Genomic DNA, 18378 nt, shown 5'->3' with positions numbered 1-18378 from the left:
AGTCAGCAGTGGAGAGCATAAATGACTACAGGCCTGTTGCACTTACACCTGTGGTCATGAAATGCTTTGAAAGACTGGTCTCTCAGCACATCAGAGCCTGTCTGCCTCCCACTCTGGACCCCCACCAGTTTACCTACAGGGCAAAAAGCTCCACAGAGGACGCTATCACCACAGCGCTCCACACCGTGCTGAGCCACCTGGAGCACCAGGGGAGCTATGTGAGGATGCTCTTCCTGGACTTCAGCTCAGCCTTCAACCACATCATCCCGGAGATCCTGGTCCAGAAACTGACACATCTGGTCATCTCCACCCACATCTGCCAATGGATCAAGGACTTCCTCACAAACCACCAACAGTCCGTGAAACTTGGCCCCCACCTTTCCTCCACCATCATACTCAGCACCGGTTCCCCTCAAGGCTGTGTACTGAGCCCCCTCATGTTCACCCTTACACACACGACTGCTCTCGACCCACCCCACAAACTTCATCGGATGATATCACCGTGATTGGGCTCATCTCAGGGGGGTATGAGACCGACTACAGAGACGAGGTAAATCGTCTGACAGCGTGGTGTTCAGCTAACAACCTGCCACTGAACACCACAAAAACAAAATAAATAATCCTGGACTTTAGGAAGAACAGGGCTGACCCAGCCCCACTCTACATCCAAGGGGACTGTGTGGAAAGGGTCACCTCCATCAGGTTCCTGGGAGTGCAGCTCTCTGACAGCCTCTCCTGGACTGCCAACACCACAGTGGTGGTGAGGAAAGCCCAGCAGTGACTCCACTTCCTGAGGGTGCTCAGGAGAAACAATCTGGAGGAGAAGCTGCTGGTGTTGTTTTACAGAGCCACCGAGAGCATGCTGACGCACTGCATCACAGTGTGGTACGGGGGGTGCTCAGCAGCAGACAGGAGAGCGCTGCAGAGGGTGATCAAAACGACCCAGGGGATCAGTGGTTGCTCTCTGCCCAGCCTGGAAGACATTGCCAGCTCTCGCTACCTCAGCAGAGCTGCCAGCATCTGCAAAGACACATCCCACCCCAGCAACCACCTGTTTGACCTACTACCCTCCGGCCGATGGTATAGGTCAATCAAAACTAGGACAAACGGACTCAGGCACAGCTTTCTCCCAAGAGCGATCACCGCTCTGAACAAAAACAAATCGCTCTAATCCGCACCTTTCAAGTTTCTTGTGCAATATCTGTAAACCATGTGCAATATTCCCGTGCAATATGATTCCACAGTTGTATATAATTCTCATTTTACATGGGCCACATTTCATTTCATTTTATTTTATTTTACCTTATGTTTATATTAGTTGTACATAAACTCTGAATAATTTACTGTTAAATTTCACTATCTTTTATTTTGGCTAAAAATTACTCGCACCACAGAAAGCACCTTTTGGAGTTGTACTCAAATCTCGTTGTAATGCAAATTACAATGACAATAAAGGCGATTTTGATTCTGATTCAATGTCCACTCAACATTTAGCATTTCCTGTTTCAATGACGGCTGTGCACTGAATTCCTACGAGATCTCCTCTATTCAGGTGAGAGCTCCTCTTTCTCTTTTTTTAAATTTTATTTTCTTTTTTTTTAATTGAGACAAACAAAAAGTTTCACAAAGACCTTACAGAGGATAAGCATACCAGCACAAAAACAACATAATGAAAATCAGGTTAATATCCTCTGCTGTAGCTCCAGGAAGTGTTCAACATTTGACATTTCCTGTTTCACTGTGGGCTCAAAATTTGGAACTTCCTGTTTCAGTGTCAACTTGCCACTGAATTCCCGTGAGATCCCACAAGATCTCCTCTACTGTCAATCCAGGAAGTGTTCAACATTTGAAATGTCCTGTTTCACTGTGGACTCAAAATTTGGCACTTCCTGTTTGGGACTGTACCAGGAGCGAGCTTGTGCGTATATTGCGCTTTGCTAAATGCTTATTATAAACACAACAGGAGACGATGTAATGACTGCAGTGTGGTGGTTAATTAGGATTTCTCAATGTGACATAAATCTCATGATGAAATCCATTTTTTAATTTAGTCATTTCAACATTTAATTATATCCTCATTGACTAGGTAATTGCTTTTGATGTGATCAGGATAGAGTAATTACTAAAATTTGAATTTGACTATTCTAGTGATTGTGAATGCTCTATGCACAATAGAGTGGGACTTCTTCTACTTGTGCAAATATCTTTTTGACTGAACTTTGACGTCGTGGACATGTTTAATGATTCATTCATTTAATGTTAAAATATAAAAGGAAACAGGTTTTCCACATAATAAAATAGCTGCTCTTTGAAGAGCCTTTGTTTTATTTAGAACGTAGCAGCAGGTGTTGATTTCCAGACAGGTGAGCTGGACCCTCAGGACATTTAACCAGATGAAGGTCTCCTCTGCAGCTTCAACCTCTGGTGGAGTTACTGGAAGGTTTTGAAGTGCGTCTGTATTTAGGTTCTCTGCACAGCAAACGTTGAAATGTTCCTGATGTGGGACAAGTGAAGAAATATATTTCTTAAAATATAAAGAAACACAAAACAGTTAAAAAAAATCAACTTAAAAAAAAATCTAACTTATTTAAAGTTGTCTTTTTTTGTTGTAGTCACAGAAGTAACAATTTAAAAAACTGTAGCCTTATTTGTTTAAAAAAAATAGATTCAACTATTTACAAATGAAAACATTCACTCAGCTTGACTAAGTGCAGCTAAAGGCTAATGTTAGCTGATCATAAACCCGTTCAGCAGTGCAGTAATATCAGGTTTTATTTTTAATTATTCTCACCTCAGACAAATTTGCAGAAGCTCCATTGCTCAAACTGGGTGTCGGGTGTCCCAAAAAATATGCAACATTTTATCAGCAAAGAAAATGGTCAAAGCATATGTCTAGGAAATAAATTTATGGCTGGATAGAAAGCTGAAAGGTTGAAGTTTTTCATATCAATGTCAATATTGGCCCTGCATTTTGTCAGTCTAGCATAAAGTTGCTGCACCTGTTTGACACTCTTGGTCTGGTGCCAAAACTCAATAATTTTTGTTCGCTGTAGTATGGTTAATCTTGGCATTTTCCTGAGTCTTGCTTGGCATCAACATAAACTTCAGGGTCTCTGCAAGTAAGTAAAAAAGAAACATAAGTGATTAAGTTTGTAGCATTTAAGGATCAAACCAAGTGTTTTAAATGTTGTATATATTTTTGGGACACCCTATATATCCAAAAGTGGAGAATTTCGGATTGAGTCGGTCTGCTCAATAACCCCAGCTGCTGCGTATGGCTCTGCCCAGGAATGTGGCCTGAACCCTAAATCTTTTGTGTCGCTTTGCCCACAGTCTGATTGATCCCACCATCTGATCAGTCCTCCCCTGGCTTGGCGTCACTCCGAAAAGTCACTGAAAAAAAGCTCCTCCCAGCAGGGTGATGGGTGACTCGTTCTGCTTTTCTCTCTCTCTCTTAATATTCTGGTTCTGACATACGTGAATCCAAGATGGCAACTGTCCAGCTTTTTGGGGCTTTGGAAAAGCCAGATATTGACGTTGGAACCTCTTGCCACGTCCAACACATTGAACACCTCCAACGTAGGCAATACAAGGGGAGGCGTCAAAATATGTGAATATATCATGCAAATAAAGCGTGCGGGGTGAAAGGCCCATTACTGTAACTTATTTGCCCACTACACAGAATGCCTGGTGTGTTGGGGGGTGTGTTAGCAGATTTGACCTCTGGGCTCTCTGCGCTGCAGTCTCGGCTCGGGTAGTTGAACAACGCTCTGCTCAGTCCTTCACCAACGAGCTTCCCGTTTTCTCGCAGCTCCTCTGGACTTAATCCTGCCCGCCGGCCACGCCCCTCCAACAGAAACTGCAGCTGACGTTTCCTTCAGGATGAAGAAAGAGCAACATTAGACACATACAGAAAAACAAATCTACTACTATAAGCAACTGATTTGTTGCCGTGTCCCCCAACAGCCTGTACTCAAGGTTCTTCAAATGGAGCAATGTCTCCTCTTGGTGGACATTTACCATTAATGCAGGTACAACAGAATTTCACCAAGAGCTCGAGTACCACATATTAAGGAGACAGAAATATTTATTATTATTATTATTATTATTTACACCTGTAATGAACCAACTGGAGACCTCAACACAGAGAAGACAACCAGAGGTAAGTCAAAAGTTCTTTCATCAATTGTTTAAACTGGTCAAAGTCAAAAAGCAGAGGAGACACATCAGTGAAGCAAACGTGTACATGAGAGATTAATAGTGGTGGGAATCTCTCTGCATCTCACGATTCAATTACAATTATGAAGCCTGTTATTTGATCATAAAACAATTTTTGTTGCATCTTGATGCATCTTAAGGATTTCTTTTTTCATTGTGTGACAACTTGGTACTTTCCAAAGCAAAGTACATTTATAATGACTCATAATGAACTGACATCCAAAAAATTCTGTGTGTGGCTCTCATTCACTATTATGAATTCTAAAACCCAGGCAGGGAGACAACCTGTGTAGGTGTGGGTTATGGTATGTGACTGACTCAGTGTTTGGATTATAACCACTCCAGCAAAGTAAAAGGTAAAACATTTATGCACACCTCACTGTCATGCATGTGCATGTGCACCCTAGCTGTGCTGAACAAATGCACTTTGTAAATGTACCTGGATAATTAATATAGGAATGAGTCTTGTGATAATGGCGAAACTTCGTCACACTGCTAATTTGCTGACACTTGAAGCTGCAGAAAACATGGCATGACACATCATCTGTTCTCATCTTGTGCCCGTGTAATTCCTTTCAACTGCACTTTGGGTTTAGCAAGATGAACTGTGTGCACAGTGCGCTCCAACACTGTAAATGCATAATAAAAGCAAAGATTTTCTTCAGAGGTGCAGCAAGAGCAATTTTTCATATATCATTATGAAATTTTTTTTATAGAGGGTTCAAATCCTGATAGGGAATTCAATTTTCAAGGTCATAAGTCAAAGTCCTGAAAAAAACTTGGAAAATCCCTATATCCTTTCACATTGAAAGAATTTTCAAAAATTCATTACTCTGTCATTTGAAAGTGTTATGTAGGATGGTATCCTTCACTGACTGACAAAGTTTGATTCAGATCTGATCCAGATTACAAATTTTGTGGCTATTTAATTTTAACATTGAAAACTCCATTTAATGTATATTTTACATTCAAATCCAATTACATTTTTTCCGCAAATCTGATTGGTTAATTGTGTGAGATTTCAGGCCGTATAATATCGGGTGTAAGGTCGCAAAATATTCGACTCTTTCACATTTAATGTATTACTCCGTGGCCTAACCGGCTGCACGCTGCTACGCAGACGTCAATAATAGTGCTGTTATCTGAGAGCGAGAGAAAGTCGAGTACCGACGACGATGCTGAAATGGGTGAATTTAAGATACCATACGAAAGCATTGATGTGGATTCTGATACAGAATTACAGTTTCATATTTGATGGATTACTCCGCGCCCTGACCTCTGTTGGAGCGACGCTGCCTTGACAGTAAGCCTTGCCAGCTGAATTACGTACAGAAAAATAAACCGTGCAAACGATGGAGTTGGATTAGAATGGGAATAACTCCGTTGTGTCTGATGATTTGCGGATGTTCATGCTGGATTACGGTCACAAATATCCATTTTACCAGCGACCGTATAACCAGCATGAACGTCCACAAATCATCAGACACAACAGGGTTATTCCCTAATGATATCTTAACCAAACATGCCCCAATCCCTTTCATATTTGAATGTGAGGTGCAGACTGGCACTCACTATGGCCTGACAAACTTTGATCTGAATCTGATCTGGATTGCGGATTTTGTGGACATTTGAATTTAATATTGAAAAGCCCTCCCCGTCTCGTGGTTGCCCTGGCATCTCCCTTGGGTTTGGGGGTGAGCCGCAGGGTCCGGTGGGGCCAGTGTGTGCGGCCCTCTCCCCGCACCATGCCTCTCCCTTCCGCTGGCTGTCTGGGGTTCAGCCTCACGTGACACGCTCCTCTGCCCTTGTACTGTCCTTTTTCTCCTTGCATCTCCTGGGGCCCTGTGTCCTAGACCCATTTCCATCTGTTGCGTGCAGTTGGACATATGGCTCCTGACATGCCAGAGCGGTCCACGTCATATGGTAAAGTTCTGTAGTTTTGTCTTGGCCCAACACATCAGCCACAGCAGTGATCAGATATTTAGCTGTGATCTGGGTCTGTGTGTAGATGGTTAGGTGTTTGTGGCCGTCACCACAATTAAGGTATGGATGCTCACTAACTAGACAACAAACTGTTGCTGTCACTGCTGTTCATGTGTGGTTGTGTGTCCTGCTATGTTGTATGGCTGGGGTTCCGTCTCCTTGGTGTCTCACTTTTCATCACTTCACGGTTGTTGCTGTCTCTTGGCTTTGAGTAGGATGCTGTAGGCTGATCGGGAGGGGCAGATGGGGGTCACACACGCACACCATGTTCACTCATGCACTACATACTATCTGTCTTGCAAGAACAAACTGCATATATGTGTATTTATGTATATAAACGGCTCTGCCAGTGTAGCATTTACCATTACTATATATGCAGATGGGGGGGAATGAAAAGTCCATTTGGTGTACATTTTGCATTATATCCCAATCAAAAGTGACTCAATCACTCTTATTTTTCTGTTATGGATTTAACTACACCACCAAAATTGGATGGATGTTCCAATTTTATGCCTGTTTATCTTCCAGTTATCAGTTGGAAACCAAGTGCCAAAAAGCAATGACAAATAGTGCATAGCAGAGATAACCAATGTTCTGTGAAAAATATCTGAAAAATAATTCAGAAACCAAAAAAGTTGGAAAAAACTGACACTACACAAAAAAACTTTAATTCAAGTTCATGAACTAATTACATACTCCTGACATTTGAGCACATCTAATTTAGCTTATGAAAAGCCACCTTTAACAGGATTTTAACCTTGAAAATTTTTTCCAAGGTAAAATTTTGTGGAATTGGAAACTAGTTGTTGTGTGGGGCGCTGAAGAGGAGGTACTGCTGGCCCACCACCACCAGATGGCGCCCTGCTTGAAGTGCGGGCTTCAAGCACGAGAGGGCGTCACAGCAACCGGGAGTGACAGCTGTCACTCGTCATCAGCACCAGCTGTCACTCATCCACATCACCACCACCTTAAAGGCCCGACTGCAACTCCACCTCACCGCTGAGAAATCAGCTACCTTGGAGGTAATTTCTCTGCTACACTTAACTCTGACTTAGAGTCTGAACTTCTTTGCAGCCGTTTTCCTGTGGTGTGCCTTATCTGAGGGATTGGCGTTTGGTGTGATCAGCGACAGCTTCGCTTCACACCCCAACCAGATAAGTGGTTAGACAGGAGCTGCACGAGTGTGTGATTGAACAGCCAATGGAAGAGCGCCAGCAGGAGGCGTGTTAGGTGAGCTGCAGAACATCTTAACCGCTTTTACTGCTCGGTTGGACTTAGTTACCGAGCAGAGCATTGTTCTCAATCGAAGGATGGAGGCTCTCACCGCCCAGGTGGAAGCGCATGCTCAGGGCGCTGCTGCAGCACCTCCTCCTGCTGACCGAATGCCAGAGACAGACATTTCACTGGTCGTTCAACGAACCCCCCCACCTTCCCCTGAAGCATACATAAGCCCTCTGGAGCCGTACGGAGGCTGTGTGGAGACGTGCGCGGACTTCTTGATGCAGTGCTCGCTCGTCTTTTCACAGCGTCCCGTCATGTACGCGTCAGACGCTAGCCGGGTGGCTTACGTTATAAATTTGCTTCGAGGAGAGGCACGCGCCTGGGCTACGGCGCTCTGGGAGCAGAATTCACGGCTCCTAACGACATATACTGGGTTTGTGAGGGAGTTCCGACAGGTGTTCGACCACCCTCATAGAGGCAAGACCGCTTCAAGCGTGCTGCTGTCGATAAGACAGGGGTGTCGGAGCGCAGCGAAGTATGCAGTCGACTTCCGCATCGCGGCAGCGCGAGCCAGCTGGAATGCTGTTGCACTCCGTGCCGCCTTTGTAAACGGATTGTCCCTGGTCCTTAAGGAGCACCTGGTGGCGAAGGACGAGCCGCGGGATTTAGACGGGCTTATCGACCTGGTTATACGGTTAGATAACCGATTAACAGAACACCGACGGGAGCGAGACGAAGGGCGTGGTCAGGCACAAGCCGTCCCTCTTCCTCCCGGGTCCGAAAGGGAGCCGACTTCCCCACGCTCCACAGCCAGGGCACTCCACGTGACGACAGCTCCCCCTGCTGACGTTGCTATGGAAACGAGCAGGGCCAAAAGGCGATCAGATCAGAGACAAAGGAGGCTGATCCGTGGGGAGTGTTTTCTCTGCAGCTCAACCGAGCACACACAGAAAGAATGCCCCAAACGGTCAAAACAGCAGCACTCGCCCTTAGAGACTGGGCTAAGGGTGGGTCACAATACCCATGCGGGGAGACCCCGAAAATCTGCACGTATCCCAGTCACGATCCTGAGTGGGGATCTAACCCTTCACGCCCCAGCACTGGTGGACACGGGGTCGGAGGGGAATCTGCTGGATGGCAGATGGGCAAAGGAGGTTGGGCTCCCTCTAGTGGCCTTACCGTCACCATTGTCGGTGCGGGCACTAGATGGCACCCTTCTTCCACTAATCACACACCAGACACAGCCAGTGACATTGGTTGCGTCTGGAAATCACAGGGAGGAGATTGTGTTTTATGTAACACCTTCTACCTCCCGAGTGATTTTGGGTTTTCCATGAGTGTTAAAACACAATCCCCGGATTGATTGGCCGTCTGGGGTTGTGGTTCAGTGGAGCGAAACCTGCCACCGGGAGTGTTTTAGGATCCTCGGTTCCACCCGGTGTGACAGCTAATGAGGAGGTTTTAGTTCCCCCCAATCTGGCGGCGGTGCCAGCCGAGTACCATGACCTTGCTGACGTCTTCAGCAAGGATCTGGCACTCACGCTGCCCCTGCACCGTCCGTACGATTGTGCCATTGATTTGATACCGGGCGCTGAGTACCCGTCCAGCAGGTTGTACAACCTCTCACATCCGGAATGCAAATCAATGGAGACCTACATCTGGGACTCGTTAGCTGCCGGGTTGATCCAGAACTCCACCTCCCCAATGGGTGCTGGTTTCTTTTTTGTGGGCAAGAAGGACGGCAGACTCCGTCCATGCATTGATTACAGAGGGCTGAACGAGATCACGGTTCGCAACCGATACCCGTTACCTCTGTTGGATTCAGTGTTCACGCCCTTGCATGGAGCCTAAATTTTCACAAAATTGGATCTTAGGAATGCTTATCACCTGTTTCGGATCCGGGAGGGAGATGAGTGGAAGACGGCATTTAACACCCCGTTAGGTCACTTTGAGTACCTGGTCATGCCGTTCGGCCTCACCAATGCGCCCGCGACGTTCCAAGCATTGGTTAATGACGTCTTGCGGGACTTCCTGCATCGGTTTGTCTTCGTATATCTAGACGATATACTCATCTTTTCTCCGGATCCTGAAACCCATGTCAAGCATGTACGTCAGGTCCTACAGCGGTTGTTGGAGAACCGGCTGTTTGTGAAGGGCGAGAAGTGCGAGTTCCACCGCACTTCTTTGTCCTTCCTAGGGTTCATAATCTCCTCCAACTCCGTCGCCCTGATCCGGCCAAGGTTGCGGTGGTGAGAGATTGGCCCCAACCAACAAACCGTAGGAAACTGCAACAGTTCCTCGGTTTTGCAAATTTCTACCGGAGGTTCATCAAGGGCTACAGTCAGGTAGTTAGCCCCCTGACAGCCCTGACCTCCACAAAAGTCCCCTTCACCTGGTCGGATCGGTGCGAAGCCGCATTTAGGGAGTTGAAACGCCGGTTCTCGACTGCACCAGTTCTGGTGCAGCCCGATCCCAATCGCCAGTTTATAGTTGAAGTGGACGCCTCTGACTCAGGGATAGGAGCCGTGCTATCCCAGAGCGGGGAGTCCGACAAGGTTCTCCATCCATGTGCCTACTTTTCCCGCAGGTTGACCCCGGCTGAAAGGAACTATGACGTCGGCAATCGGGAACTTCTTGAGGTGAAGGAGGCTCTTGAGGAGTGGAGACACCTGTTCGAGGGAGCATCGGTACCATTTACGGTTTTCACGGACCATCGGAACCTGGAGTACATTCGGACCGCCAGGCGTCTGAACCCCAGGCAAGCCCGCTGGTCACTGTTCTTCGGGCGTTTTGACTTTCGGATCACCTACCGCCCCGGGACGAAGAACCAATGATCTGACGCCCTGTCCCAGGTGCACGAAGAGGAGGTCAAGACCGAGCTGTCAGACCCGACGGAAACCATCATCCCCGAGTCCACTGTCGTGGCCACCCTCACCTGGGACGTGGAGAACCGTCCGGGAGGCCCTGACACGGAGTCCGGACCCGGGGACAGGTCCAAAGGACAAATTGTACGTCCCACCAGAGGCCAGGGCTGCGGTCCTAGACTTCTGTCACGGTTCCAAGCTCTCCTGTCATCCAGGGGTGCGAAGGACCGTGGCAGTGGTCCGGCAGCGCTTCTGGTGGGCGTCTATGGAAGCCGACGTCCGGGAGTATGTCCAGGCCTGCACCACCTGTGCCAGGGGCAAAGCCGACCACCACAAGGCCCAAGGCCTCCTCCAGCCTCTGCCCGTGCCTCATCGCCCCTGGTCTCACATCGGCCTGGACTTTGTCACGGGCCTCCCGCTGTCCCAGGGCATGACTACCATCCTCACGATAGTGGACTGGTTCTCCAAGGCAGCCCACTTCGTGGCCCTCCCGAAGCTCCCGACGGCCCAGGAGACTGCAGACCTCCTGGTCCACCACGTCGTGCGTCTGCATGGGATTCCATCGGATATTGTCTCAGTCCGTGGTCCTCAGTTCTCCTCTCAGGTCTAGAGGAGTTTCTGCAGGGAACTGGGGGCCACCGTGAGTCTCTCGTCCGGGTACCATCCGCAGACGAATGGACAGGCAGAGCGGGCGAACCAGGAATTGGAGCAGGCCCTCCGCTGCGTGACCTCCGCGCACCCGACAGCCTGGAGTGATCATCTGGCCTGGATCGAGTACGCTCATAATAGCCAAGTATCGTCTGCTACCGGCCTCTCCCCGTTTGAGGTGTGTTTGGGGTACCAGCCCCCATTGTTCCCGCTAGTGGAGGGAGAGGTCGGGGTGCCCTCGGTCCAGGCCCATCTGAGAAGGTGCCGTCGGGTGTGGCGTACCGCCCGCTCTGCCCTGCTCAAAGCCCAGACGAGGGCCAAGCACCATGCAGACCGTCGGCGTGCCCCGGCCCCTACGTATCAGCCTGGGCAGGAGGTTTGGCTTTCCACAAAAGACATTCCCCTGCAAGTGGAATCGCAGAAATTAAAGGACAGATACATTGGACCTTTCACCATACTCAAGATCCTCAGTCCAGCCGCAGTGAAGCTGAAGCTGCCAGCTTCCCTGCGGATCCACCCAGTTTTCCATGTGTCACGCATCAAACCTCACCACGTTTCACCCCTCTGTACCCCCGGACCGGCGATGCCTCCTGCCCGGATCATCGACGGGGAGCCGGCTTGGACCGTGCGACGGCTCCTGGACGTCCGTCGGAAGGGCCGGGGGTTCCAGTATTTGGTGGACTGGGAGGGGTATGGACCCGAAGAACGCTCCTGGGTGAAGAGGAGCTTCATCCTGGACCCGGCCCTCCTGGCCGACTTCTACCGGCGGCACCCGGACAAGCCTGGTCGGGCACCAGGAGGCGCCCGTTGAGGGGGGGGTCCTGTTGTGTGGGCCACTGAAGAGGAGGTACTGCTGGCCTACCACCACCAGATGGTGCCCTGCTTGAAGTGCGGGCTTCAAGCACGAGAGGGCGTCATAGCAACCGGGAGTGACAGCTGTCACTCGTCATCAGCACCAGCTGTCACTCATCCACATCACCACCACCTTAAAGGCTGGACTGCAACTCCACCTCCCCGCCGAGAAATCAGCTACCTTGGAGGTAATTTCTCTGCTACACTTAACTCTGACTTAGAGTCTGAACTTCTTTGCAGCCGTTTTCCTGTGGTGTGCCTTATCTGAGGGATTGGCGTTTGGTGTGATCAGCGACGGCTTCGCTTCACACCCCAACCAGATAAGTGGTTAGACAGGAGCTGCACGAGTGTGTGACTGGAGGTGGAGGTGCTCCCTCCCAAAAGAACACAGACTGTGGGATTACTGAGTGTGCGTACTCACACTCACCTGTGCTGTTTCTGTTCTCTGCCAGCAGTGCCAGGTCTGACAGCTGGAGACGGTGACCACCTGGGGACTCAGGACATGACGGCTCCGGTGTTCTTCAGATCCGTTGGCGGTGATGGCCGTGTGGGATCCGGCTCGGTCCTGGACGGGCGTCTCCTATCCTCAAGCCTGCCCACACGTCACCCAACGTGTAATTGACTGTAGTTCCAAACTTGTTGTCTGTATTCCGTTGTGCACAATTTACAACATTAAATTGTTACTGTTTGGCTTATCCATTGCCCGTTCTTTTACGCCCCCTGTTGTGGGTCCGTGTTCCTACACTTTCACAACACTAGTGTTAGTGTAGGTTTGCACTCTATGAGTATGGTGCTCTAGTTCTATGTGTGTCGCACACAGTCCAAAAACAGGCGGGTTTCTGTATCAACATGCATTACACATTTGGAGCAAAATTGCTGTAATGAAGCCGAATGGCAAATTCACTTAAGTAAAAAGGGCATTACCGGCTTAAAAAATGAGTCTAGTAAAAGTATAAATACAAGTTTAAATACAAGTGAAAAGTGCTAATTAACGGTGGCCATCAGTCATGTTCCAACCCCCCCAGTGCATTCACATTTCTAAAATTGATTTGTGATATTTGTGAATCATTTCAGAGATGTCCACATCAACATCACGATGCATCTAATAATCTAATAATTTTTTTTCCCTCCCACCCTTAGGGATTAAGCAATTTAATAATCAGTAACCAGGCAGCAGAGTTCAACACACAAGAGGTAGTCATACTGGGCACTCAAATCCACAAAGAGGCAGACGACAACAATGAGGAAACACTGGAAGAAAGTACTAGGTAGCAGCGAGAGATCACTAGGAAACTAAAAGCGCATAGCCTTAGCAAGTGGCTAACTGGCACTGGGAGATGCAAATGGTAAATGGGCAGCATTTATATAGCGCTTTTCCATCTGCATCAGACGCTCAAAACGCTTTACACATCAATGCCTCACATTCACCCCGATGTGAGGCTGCTGCCATGCAAGGCGCTCACTCCACACCCTTAGGAATCACCCTTAGTGATTTTCCGGTCAGGCTGGGATTTGAACCGAGGATCCTCTGGTCTCAAGCCCAACGCTTTAACCACTAGACCATCACCTCACCTGGCACTCCAACTCCCTTAAAGACAAAGGTTTTTAATGAAAGAGCAAAAATCACAGAAAATAATAAGCCAATATGCGCTAAAGTAGGACTAAAGAACATGAAAACAGACCAGGAAGGGCATTATCAAAATAAAACCAGACTGTGACAACACCAAGGTAATAAGTTATGTTGTGTTGTGCATCAAAAAACAGAATATACAATAGCACTTTGAAACAACACAAATTAGGAATAACAAAGCATCTTACTCACTTTTATTGTGAAAGAAGGCCCGTTTAGAGTGAATAAATGTCTTTCTTTATGTGTTCATTCTCTGATGAAAAAGACTAAAAGGTACAACTGATTGATGTTAAAGCTCAAGTTTCACTTGTTTTATTTTACTTATTTACGGCCATGTAGCACTGGAATGGGAAAACCTAAAAAGAAGATATTTTAGAAATAGGATGTAACCTACATTTTGCCACTGATGTCACATGATACAGTGCTGGGATGGTAACACAGTTCATCCACATGTGTATGAATAAAAGTGTTTTTTCAATAAAGATTTGAAGAATTTTTGAGAAATGCCTTTATTTATTTATTTTCAGATTTAGAGCCAAAATATTTCCACACACTGTTCTTGACTAATATGTGACACATATTCTGAAAGCTGAGATTGTTTTTGTTGAAAGATGAGATTGTTGTTTGCATTTTGATATGCAACACATGGGCATTATACTAAAATCAAGAACCTTTACTGTAAAATCTAGAAAATGCCCCTAGACCTCAGAGGGTTAAATGGTTTTATCACTTGTGCAAATAACATAAAATCAGATACACTTCATACGACACACTACAGACAAAATATCATAAGGCACCAAAGGTAAAAAATAACTTTGAGTAACAAAAGGAAACCACCACTAATTTATTACACCCAGTAATTCCACATACACATGACAAAGACTTCAGTGCTTGTACAAAAATAATCTACAGCCTTAGGGTATTGTGTATTATGAATCCAAGACAGGATATGGATGATTCACAGAGAGAAGCAGCCAAGAGCAAGTTTAACAGCTCCTTTTCAACACTGCATTTGAGGGCAATGAGGCAGCATATTTTTGTAATAGATCAGCATTCACTTTTATTGCTTAACGACATCTGGTGTTACATCAGAAATCTTGAATATTTTGGTTTCTACTTAACAGACCAGAATCAAAAGTAAAATTTGACATTTTTACTTTGACAGCCATTAACGGCAGGGGTGGTAGCCAAGTGGTTAGCGCTTGGTTTTAGTGTGCAAGGTTCCCGGTTCAAATCCCATCCCTGCCACGTTTCTCCATGTAATGTGGAGTTGCGTCAAGAAGGACATCCGGCATAAAACTTGTGCCAAATCAACATGCAGACCCACCTTGGTGCTGAGAATGATGTGAGTTCATTCGAGGTAAGATCTGAAACTAAAATAAACTTGGAAATTACATATGTGATTGTAACACAAAGTTTATATTGATGTTTTCACAAAGTTCTGCCAAGATTTTGATCAATGATACCATGTCAACTGGGCAGTAAACAGGAACATCTGTGGTTAAGAAAATGTATTTCAGAATAAACTGGCCGTGTTTCATGCATTTAATATATAAATGTCTGTCGTTTGAACCGAACATATGAGATAGATAGAGATATGAACTGACACCTGTAATGAAAACATGACAAACACAGTCTGAACTTCATAAATTCAGTGCTTGAAATCATCAACTTCCACAATTGCTGCAAGTCCAAGTGCCAGATACCCACCCTTATCCTGAGACACAAGTCTAATTCCGCTGGCTCCTGGGTGCCAGGCTCCGACTCGCTGACTCACGCACACAAACGTATACACGCAAGCTGGTATGAACAGGCAAGCACATGCATGTAGCTTACTCATTCACATGCTGTGACTTATACATGTGCACATTTAGGAATTCTCACACCACTGTCATATTTAAGCGCAGGGAACACACCCATAATTAAACTGTCGTTAATGTGTTGTAGTCAGCTCTCACCTGGACTCCTCTAGCAACAGGAGAAGGCGGCAACGTGGAGTTTCAGTGGCTGCTATATGGCCCAATGTCCCAAACACACGCTCTGCAGCGATCACATCATTCATAGTCACCTACAATAAGCACACATTAAATAAAACGCCTGAGCAAAGGAGCTGTGGAATGTAACAAGTGGACACAACGCTTCAATATCAGCTTAAGCGGAAGAAACTAGTGTCCTTACACCTGCACATGGAATACTTTACAGGATGTTTCTTATAATTTGGTTTCTATCAAGTAAAGCTTATATAATGCATGTATGCGAGACATTATCAATAAGCACCAAATCTGTTATTACAAATTATTACAGAGATCACAAACTGGCTTTAAATAATGGAAATATGGTATTAAAAACTGCTGGTTCTCACCTCCTGACCATTGATCTTCTGCAGGTTAAAATGATGGAGGCGGTAGATGATAAAAGAGCGCCACAGTGTTAAACTGACCACTGGGTTGCCCTCTGGGTGGATGGTCAGCTGGTCCAGTCGCCTCACCTGAGCAAGAGCTGCAAGCTGGGGTAGACGGCTGATGTTTGTTTCCAAGAAGATCAAGTGCTAACAAAATAGTAACAAGTTTGTTTCAGAGCAGTATAACTCCACATTACATCTACATGCCAATCAGGGTTTTCACATAGTCAAGATAGCGTCACGGGCTTACGTTTTGGCTCTAGTTTTGTTTTTCTGTTTTTCTTTAATGTTAAGTCTATCTAAGTTGGTAATTTTTCCTCCATATCATTTAGCGGTGTTTATCAGTCATGCTGTTATTCACCTGTGTTAGTTTGGCTTTGGAGTTGTTGGCCTCTGCGTTCACATGTCCACGCACTTCCAGGTTTAACTGCTCCGGGTCTTTTATAAATGTATTAGGGTCTGCTCTGCTCTCTAGCATTCTTTGTTACTGTTTTTGACTCCACATTACTGACTTTGGTACCGAGCCGCACTGCTGTTGTTGCCTGTTGTTTTAGTGCTCTAGTTACAGTGTTTTTGACACCACAATATAAACCCTCACTGCCATTCCGCAATCCTTTCACCTGCCATTTAGACTTTCTCTGATCTCGTGAATCTCTGTTTTTTTTTTTTTTATTCATTCTGTGTTTTGGATCATTCTACTGCCTAATCCCTTCAAAGACTGTTGCTAGTGAGAACTCCACTTCTGCCTGGTTTTGGATTATTGTTCTGTGGCGGGGTTTCCCCCACAGATAAGCTGAGGCTATTTTTAGACTGATTAACATGTGCCTGAACCAAGACACTACTTTTGACCATCCCTCCTGTCTGCTACATTGCTCCTAATAATTCTTATTATTTGTGAGCAATAAAACCTATTCAAACCGTCCTTTCCTGTGGTTATCTTCATTTGGGTCATAGCCTAGATCCTTTACAGATAGTACTGATTAGTTGCTGTTGTTGTTGTTGGCTGGGTTCCGACACTGCTGACCATGCCTCTTTCCCCCCGACTGCGTCAAATTATGGTAATATTTGCCATTTCGGCCTGGTTCCTGCACATTCTTACTATGTGTGACAGGGGCTTAAGTATTCACAGCCTTTGCCGTCTTCTTTATCTTTTATCTTTATCCTCTGTAACTTCCTCTATCACACCAACCACTCGCATGTCCTCCCTCAGCACATCTATAAACTTCCTCTTTGGCCTCCCTATTCTTCTCCTGCCTGGTGGCTCCATCCTCAGCATCCTTCTCCCTATATAACCTGGGTCCCTCCTCTGCACATGTCCAAACCATCTTAATCTTGCCTCTCTGACTTTGCCTCCAAACTGTCCCACCTGAGCTGTCCCTCTGATATGTTCATTACTAATCCTGTCCATTCTCATCACTCCCAAAGAGAATCACAATATCTCCAGCTCTGCCTCCTGTCTTTTTGTTAGTGCCACCATCTCTAAGCCTTACAACATAGCTGGTCTTATTACTGTTAGACCAGCTAAACTGCCACCTTTCGCCTTACGCAGCACCTCCTTGTACTCCTGTCTACTTCCTTAATCTCTCCGACTATCCCAACTCTTTTTTGCCAACCTCTATCTCCTTATGACTTCCTGGATATCTTCGTTCCACCACCAAGTCTCCTTGTTTTCATTTCGCTGTCCAGATGTCACACTCAGTACCCTCCTGTCTTCTTCACCACATCTGCAGTACTCTTCCAGTTGTCCAAAACTGCTTCACCTCAATCCAGTACCTCTCTCACCTGCTCAATGAATTTCAGACAATAGTCTTCCTCCTTCAGCTTCCACCATTTGATCCTTTGTTGAGCTCTGACTCTCTTCTTCTTCTTCATCTTAAGTCATCCTACAAACCACCATCCTATGCTGTCTAGCTACACACTTTCCTGCCACCACCTTACAGTCTTTAATTTCTTTTATCTTGCATCTCCAACAGTGGTGAAAATAAGTATTTGAACACCCTGAGATTTTGCAAGTTCTCCCAATTAGAAATCATGGAGGGGTCTGAAATTTTCATCTTAGGTGCATGTCCACTGTGAGAGACATAATCAAAAAAAATCCGTAAATCACAATGTATGATTTTTTTAATAATTTATTTGTATGTTACTGCTGCAAATAAGTATTTGAACACCTAGCAACCAGCAAGAATTATGGCTCTCACAGACCTGTTAATTTTTCTTTAAGAAGCCCTCTTATTCTGCACTCTTTACCTGTATTAACTGCACCTGTTTGAACTTGTTACCTGTATAAAAGACACCTGTTCACACACTCAATCAATCACACTCCAACCTGTCCACCATAGCCAAGACCAAAGAGCTGTCTAAGGACAACAGGGACAAAACTGTGGACCTGCACAAGGCTGGGATGACAGGCACGCAGCTTAGTAGAAGACAATGACTGTCAATCTCCTTCGGTCTGGGATTCCATGCAAGATCTCAGTTTGTGGGGTAAGGATGATTCTGAGAAAGCTCAGAACTATACAGGAGGATCTGGTCAATGACCTGGGACCACAGTCACAAAGATT

General features: G+C 46.2%; 1 protein-coding gene across 3 annotated transcripts in view; it reads right to left on the bottom strand.

Moving 5' to 3' along the window:
- Nucleotides 1-18378, bottom strand: part of LOC117523977 (leucine-rich repeat-containing protein 49) — a 184742-nt gene that overhangs the window by 4555 nt on the left and 161809 nt on the right. For all 3 annotated transcript variants that reach the window (XM_034185680.1, XM_034185689.1, XM_034185673.1), the window contains 3 exons: nt 15779-15964; nt 15375-15484; nt 3722-3875 (listed from right to left, as the gene is read on the bottom strand). In XM_034185680.1, the coding sequence (XP_034041571.1) occupies nt 3722-3875; nt 15375-15484; nt 15779-15964 (450 nt within the window). The remainder of the gene's footprint in view (nt 1-3721; nt 3876-15374; nt 15485-15778; nt 15965-18378) is intronic.

Source organism: Thalassophryne amazonica, chromosome 2, assembly GCF_902500255.1.
Source record: "Thalassophryne amazonica chromosome 2, fThaAma1.1, whole genome shotgun sequence".
Classification (NCBI taxonomy): domain Eukaryota; kingdom Metazoa; phylum Chordata; class Actinopteri; order Batrachoidiformes; family Batrachoididae; genus Thalassophryne; species Thalassophryne amazonica.
The sequence above is the reverse complement of the archived record's forward strand: the minus strand, read 5'-3'. Positions and strand labels throughout refer to the sequence as shown.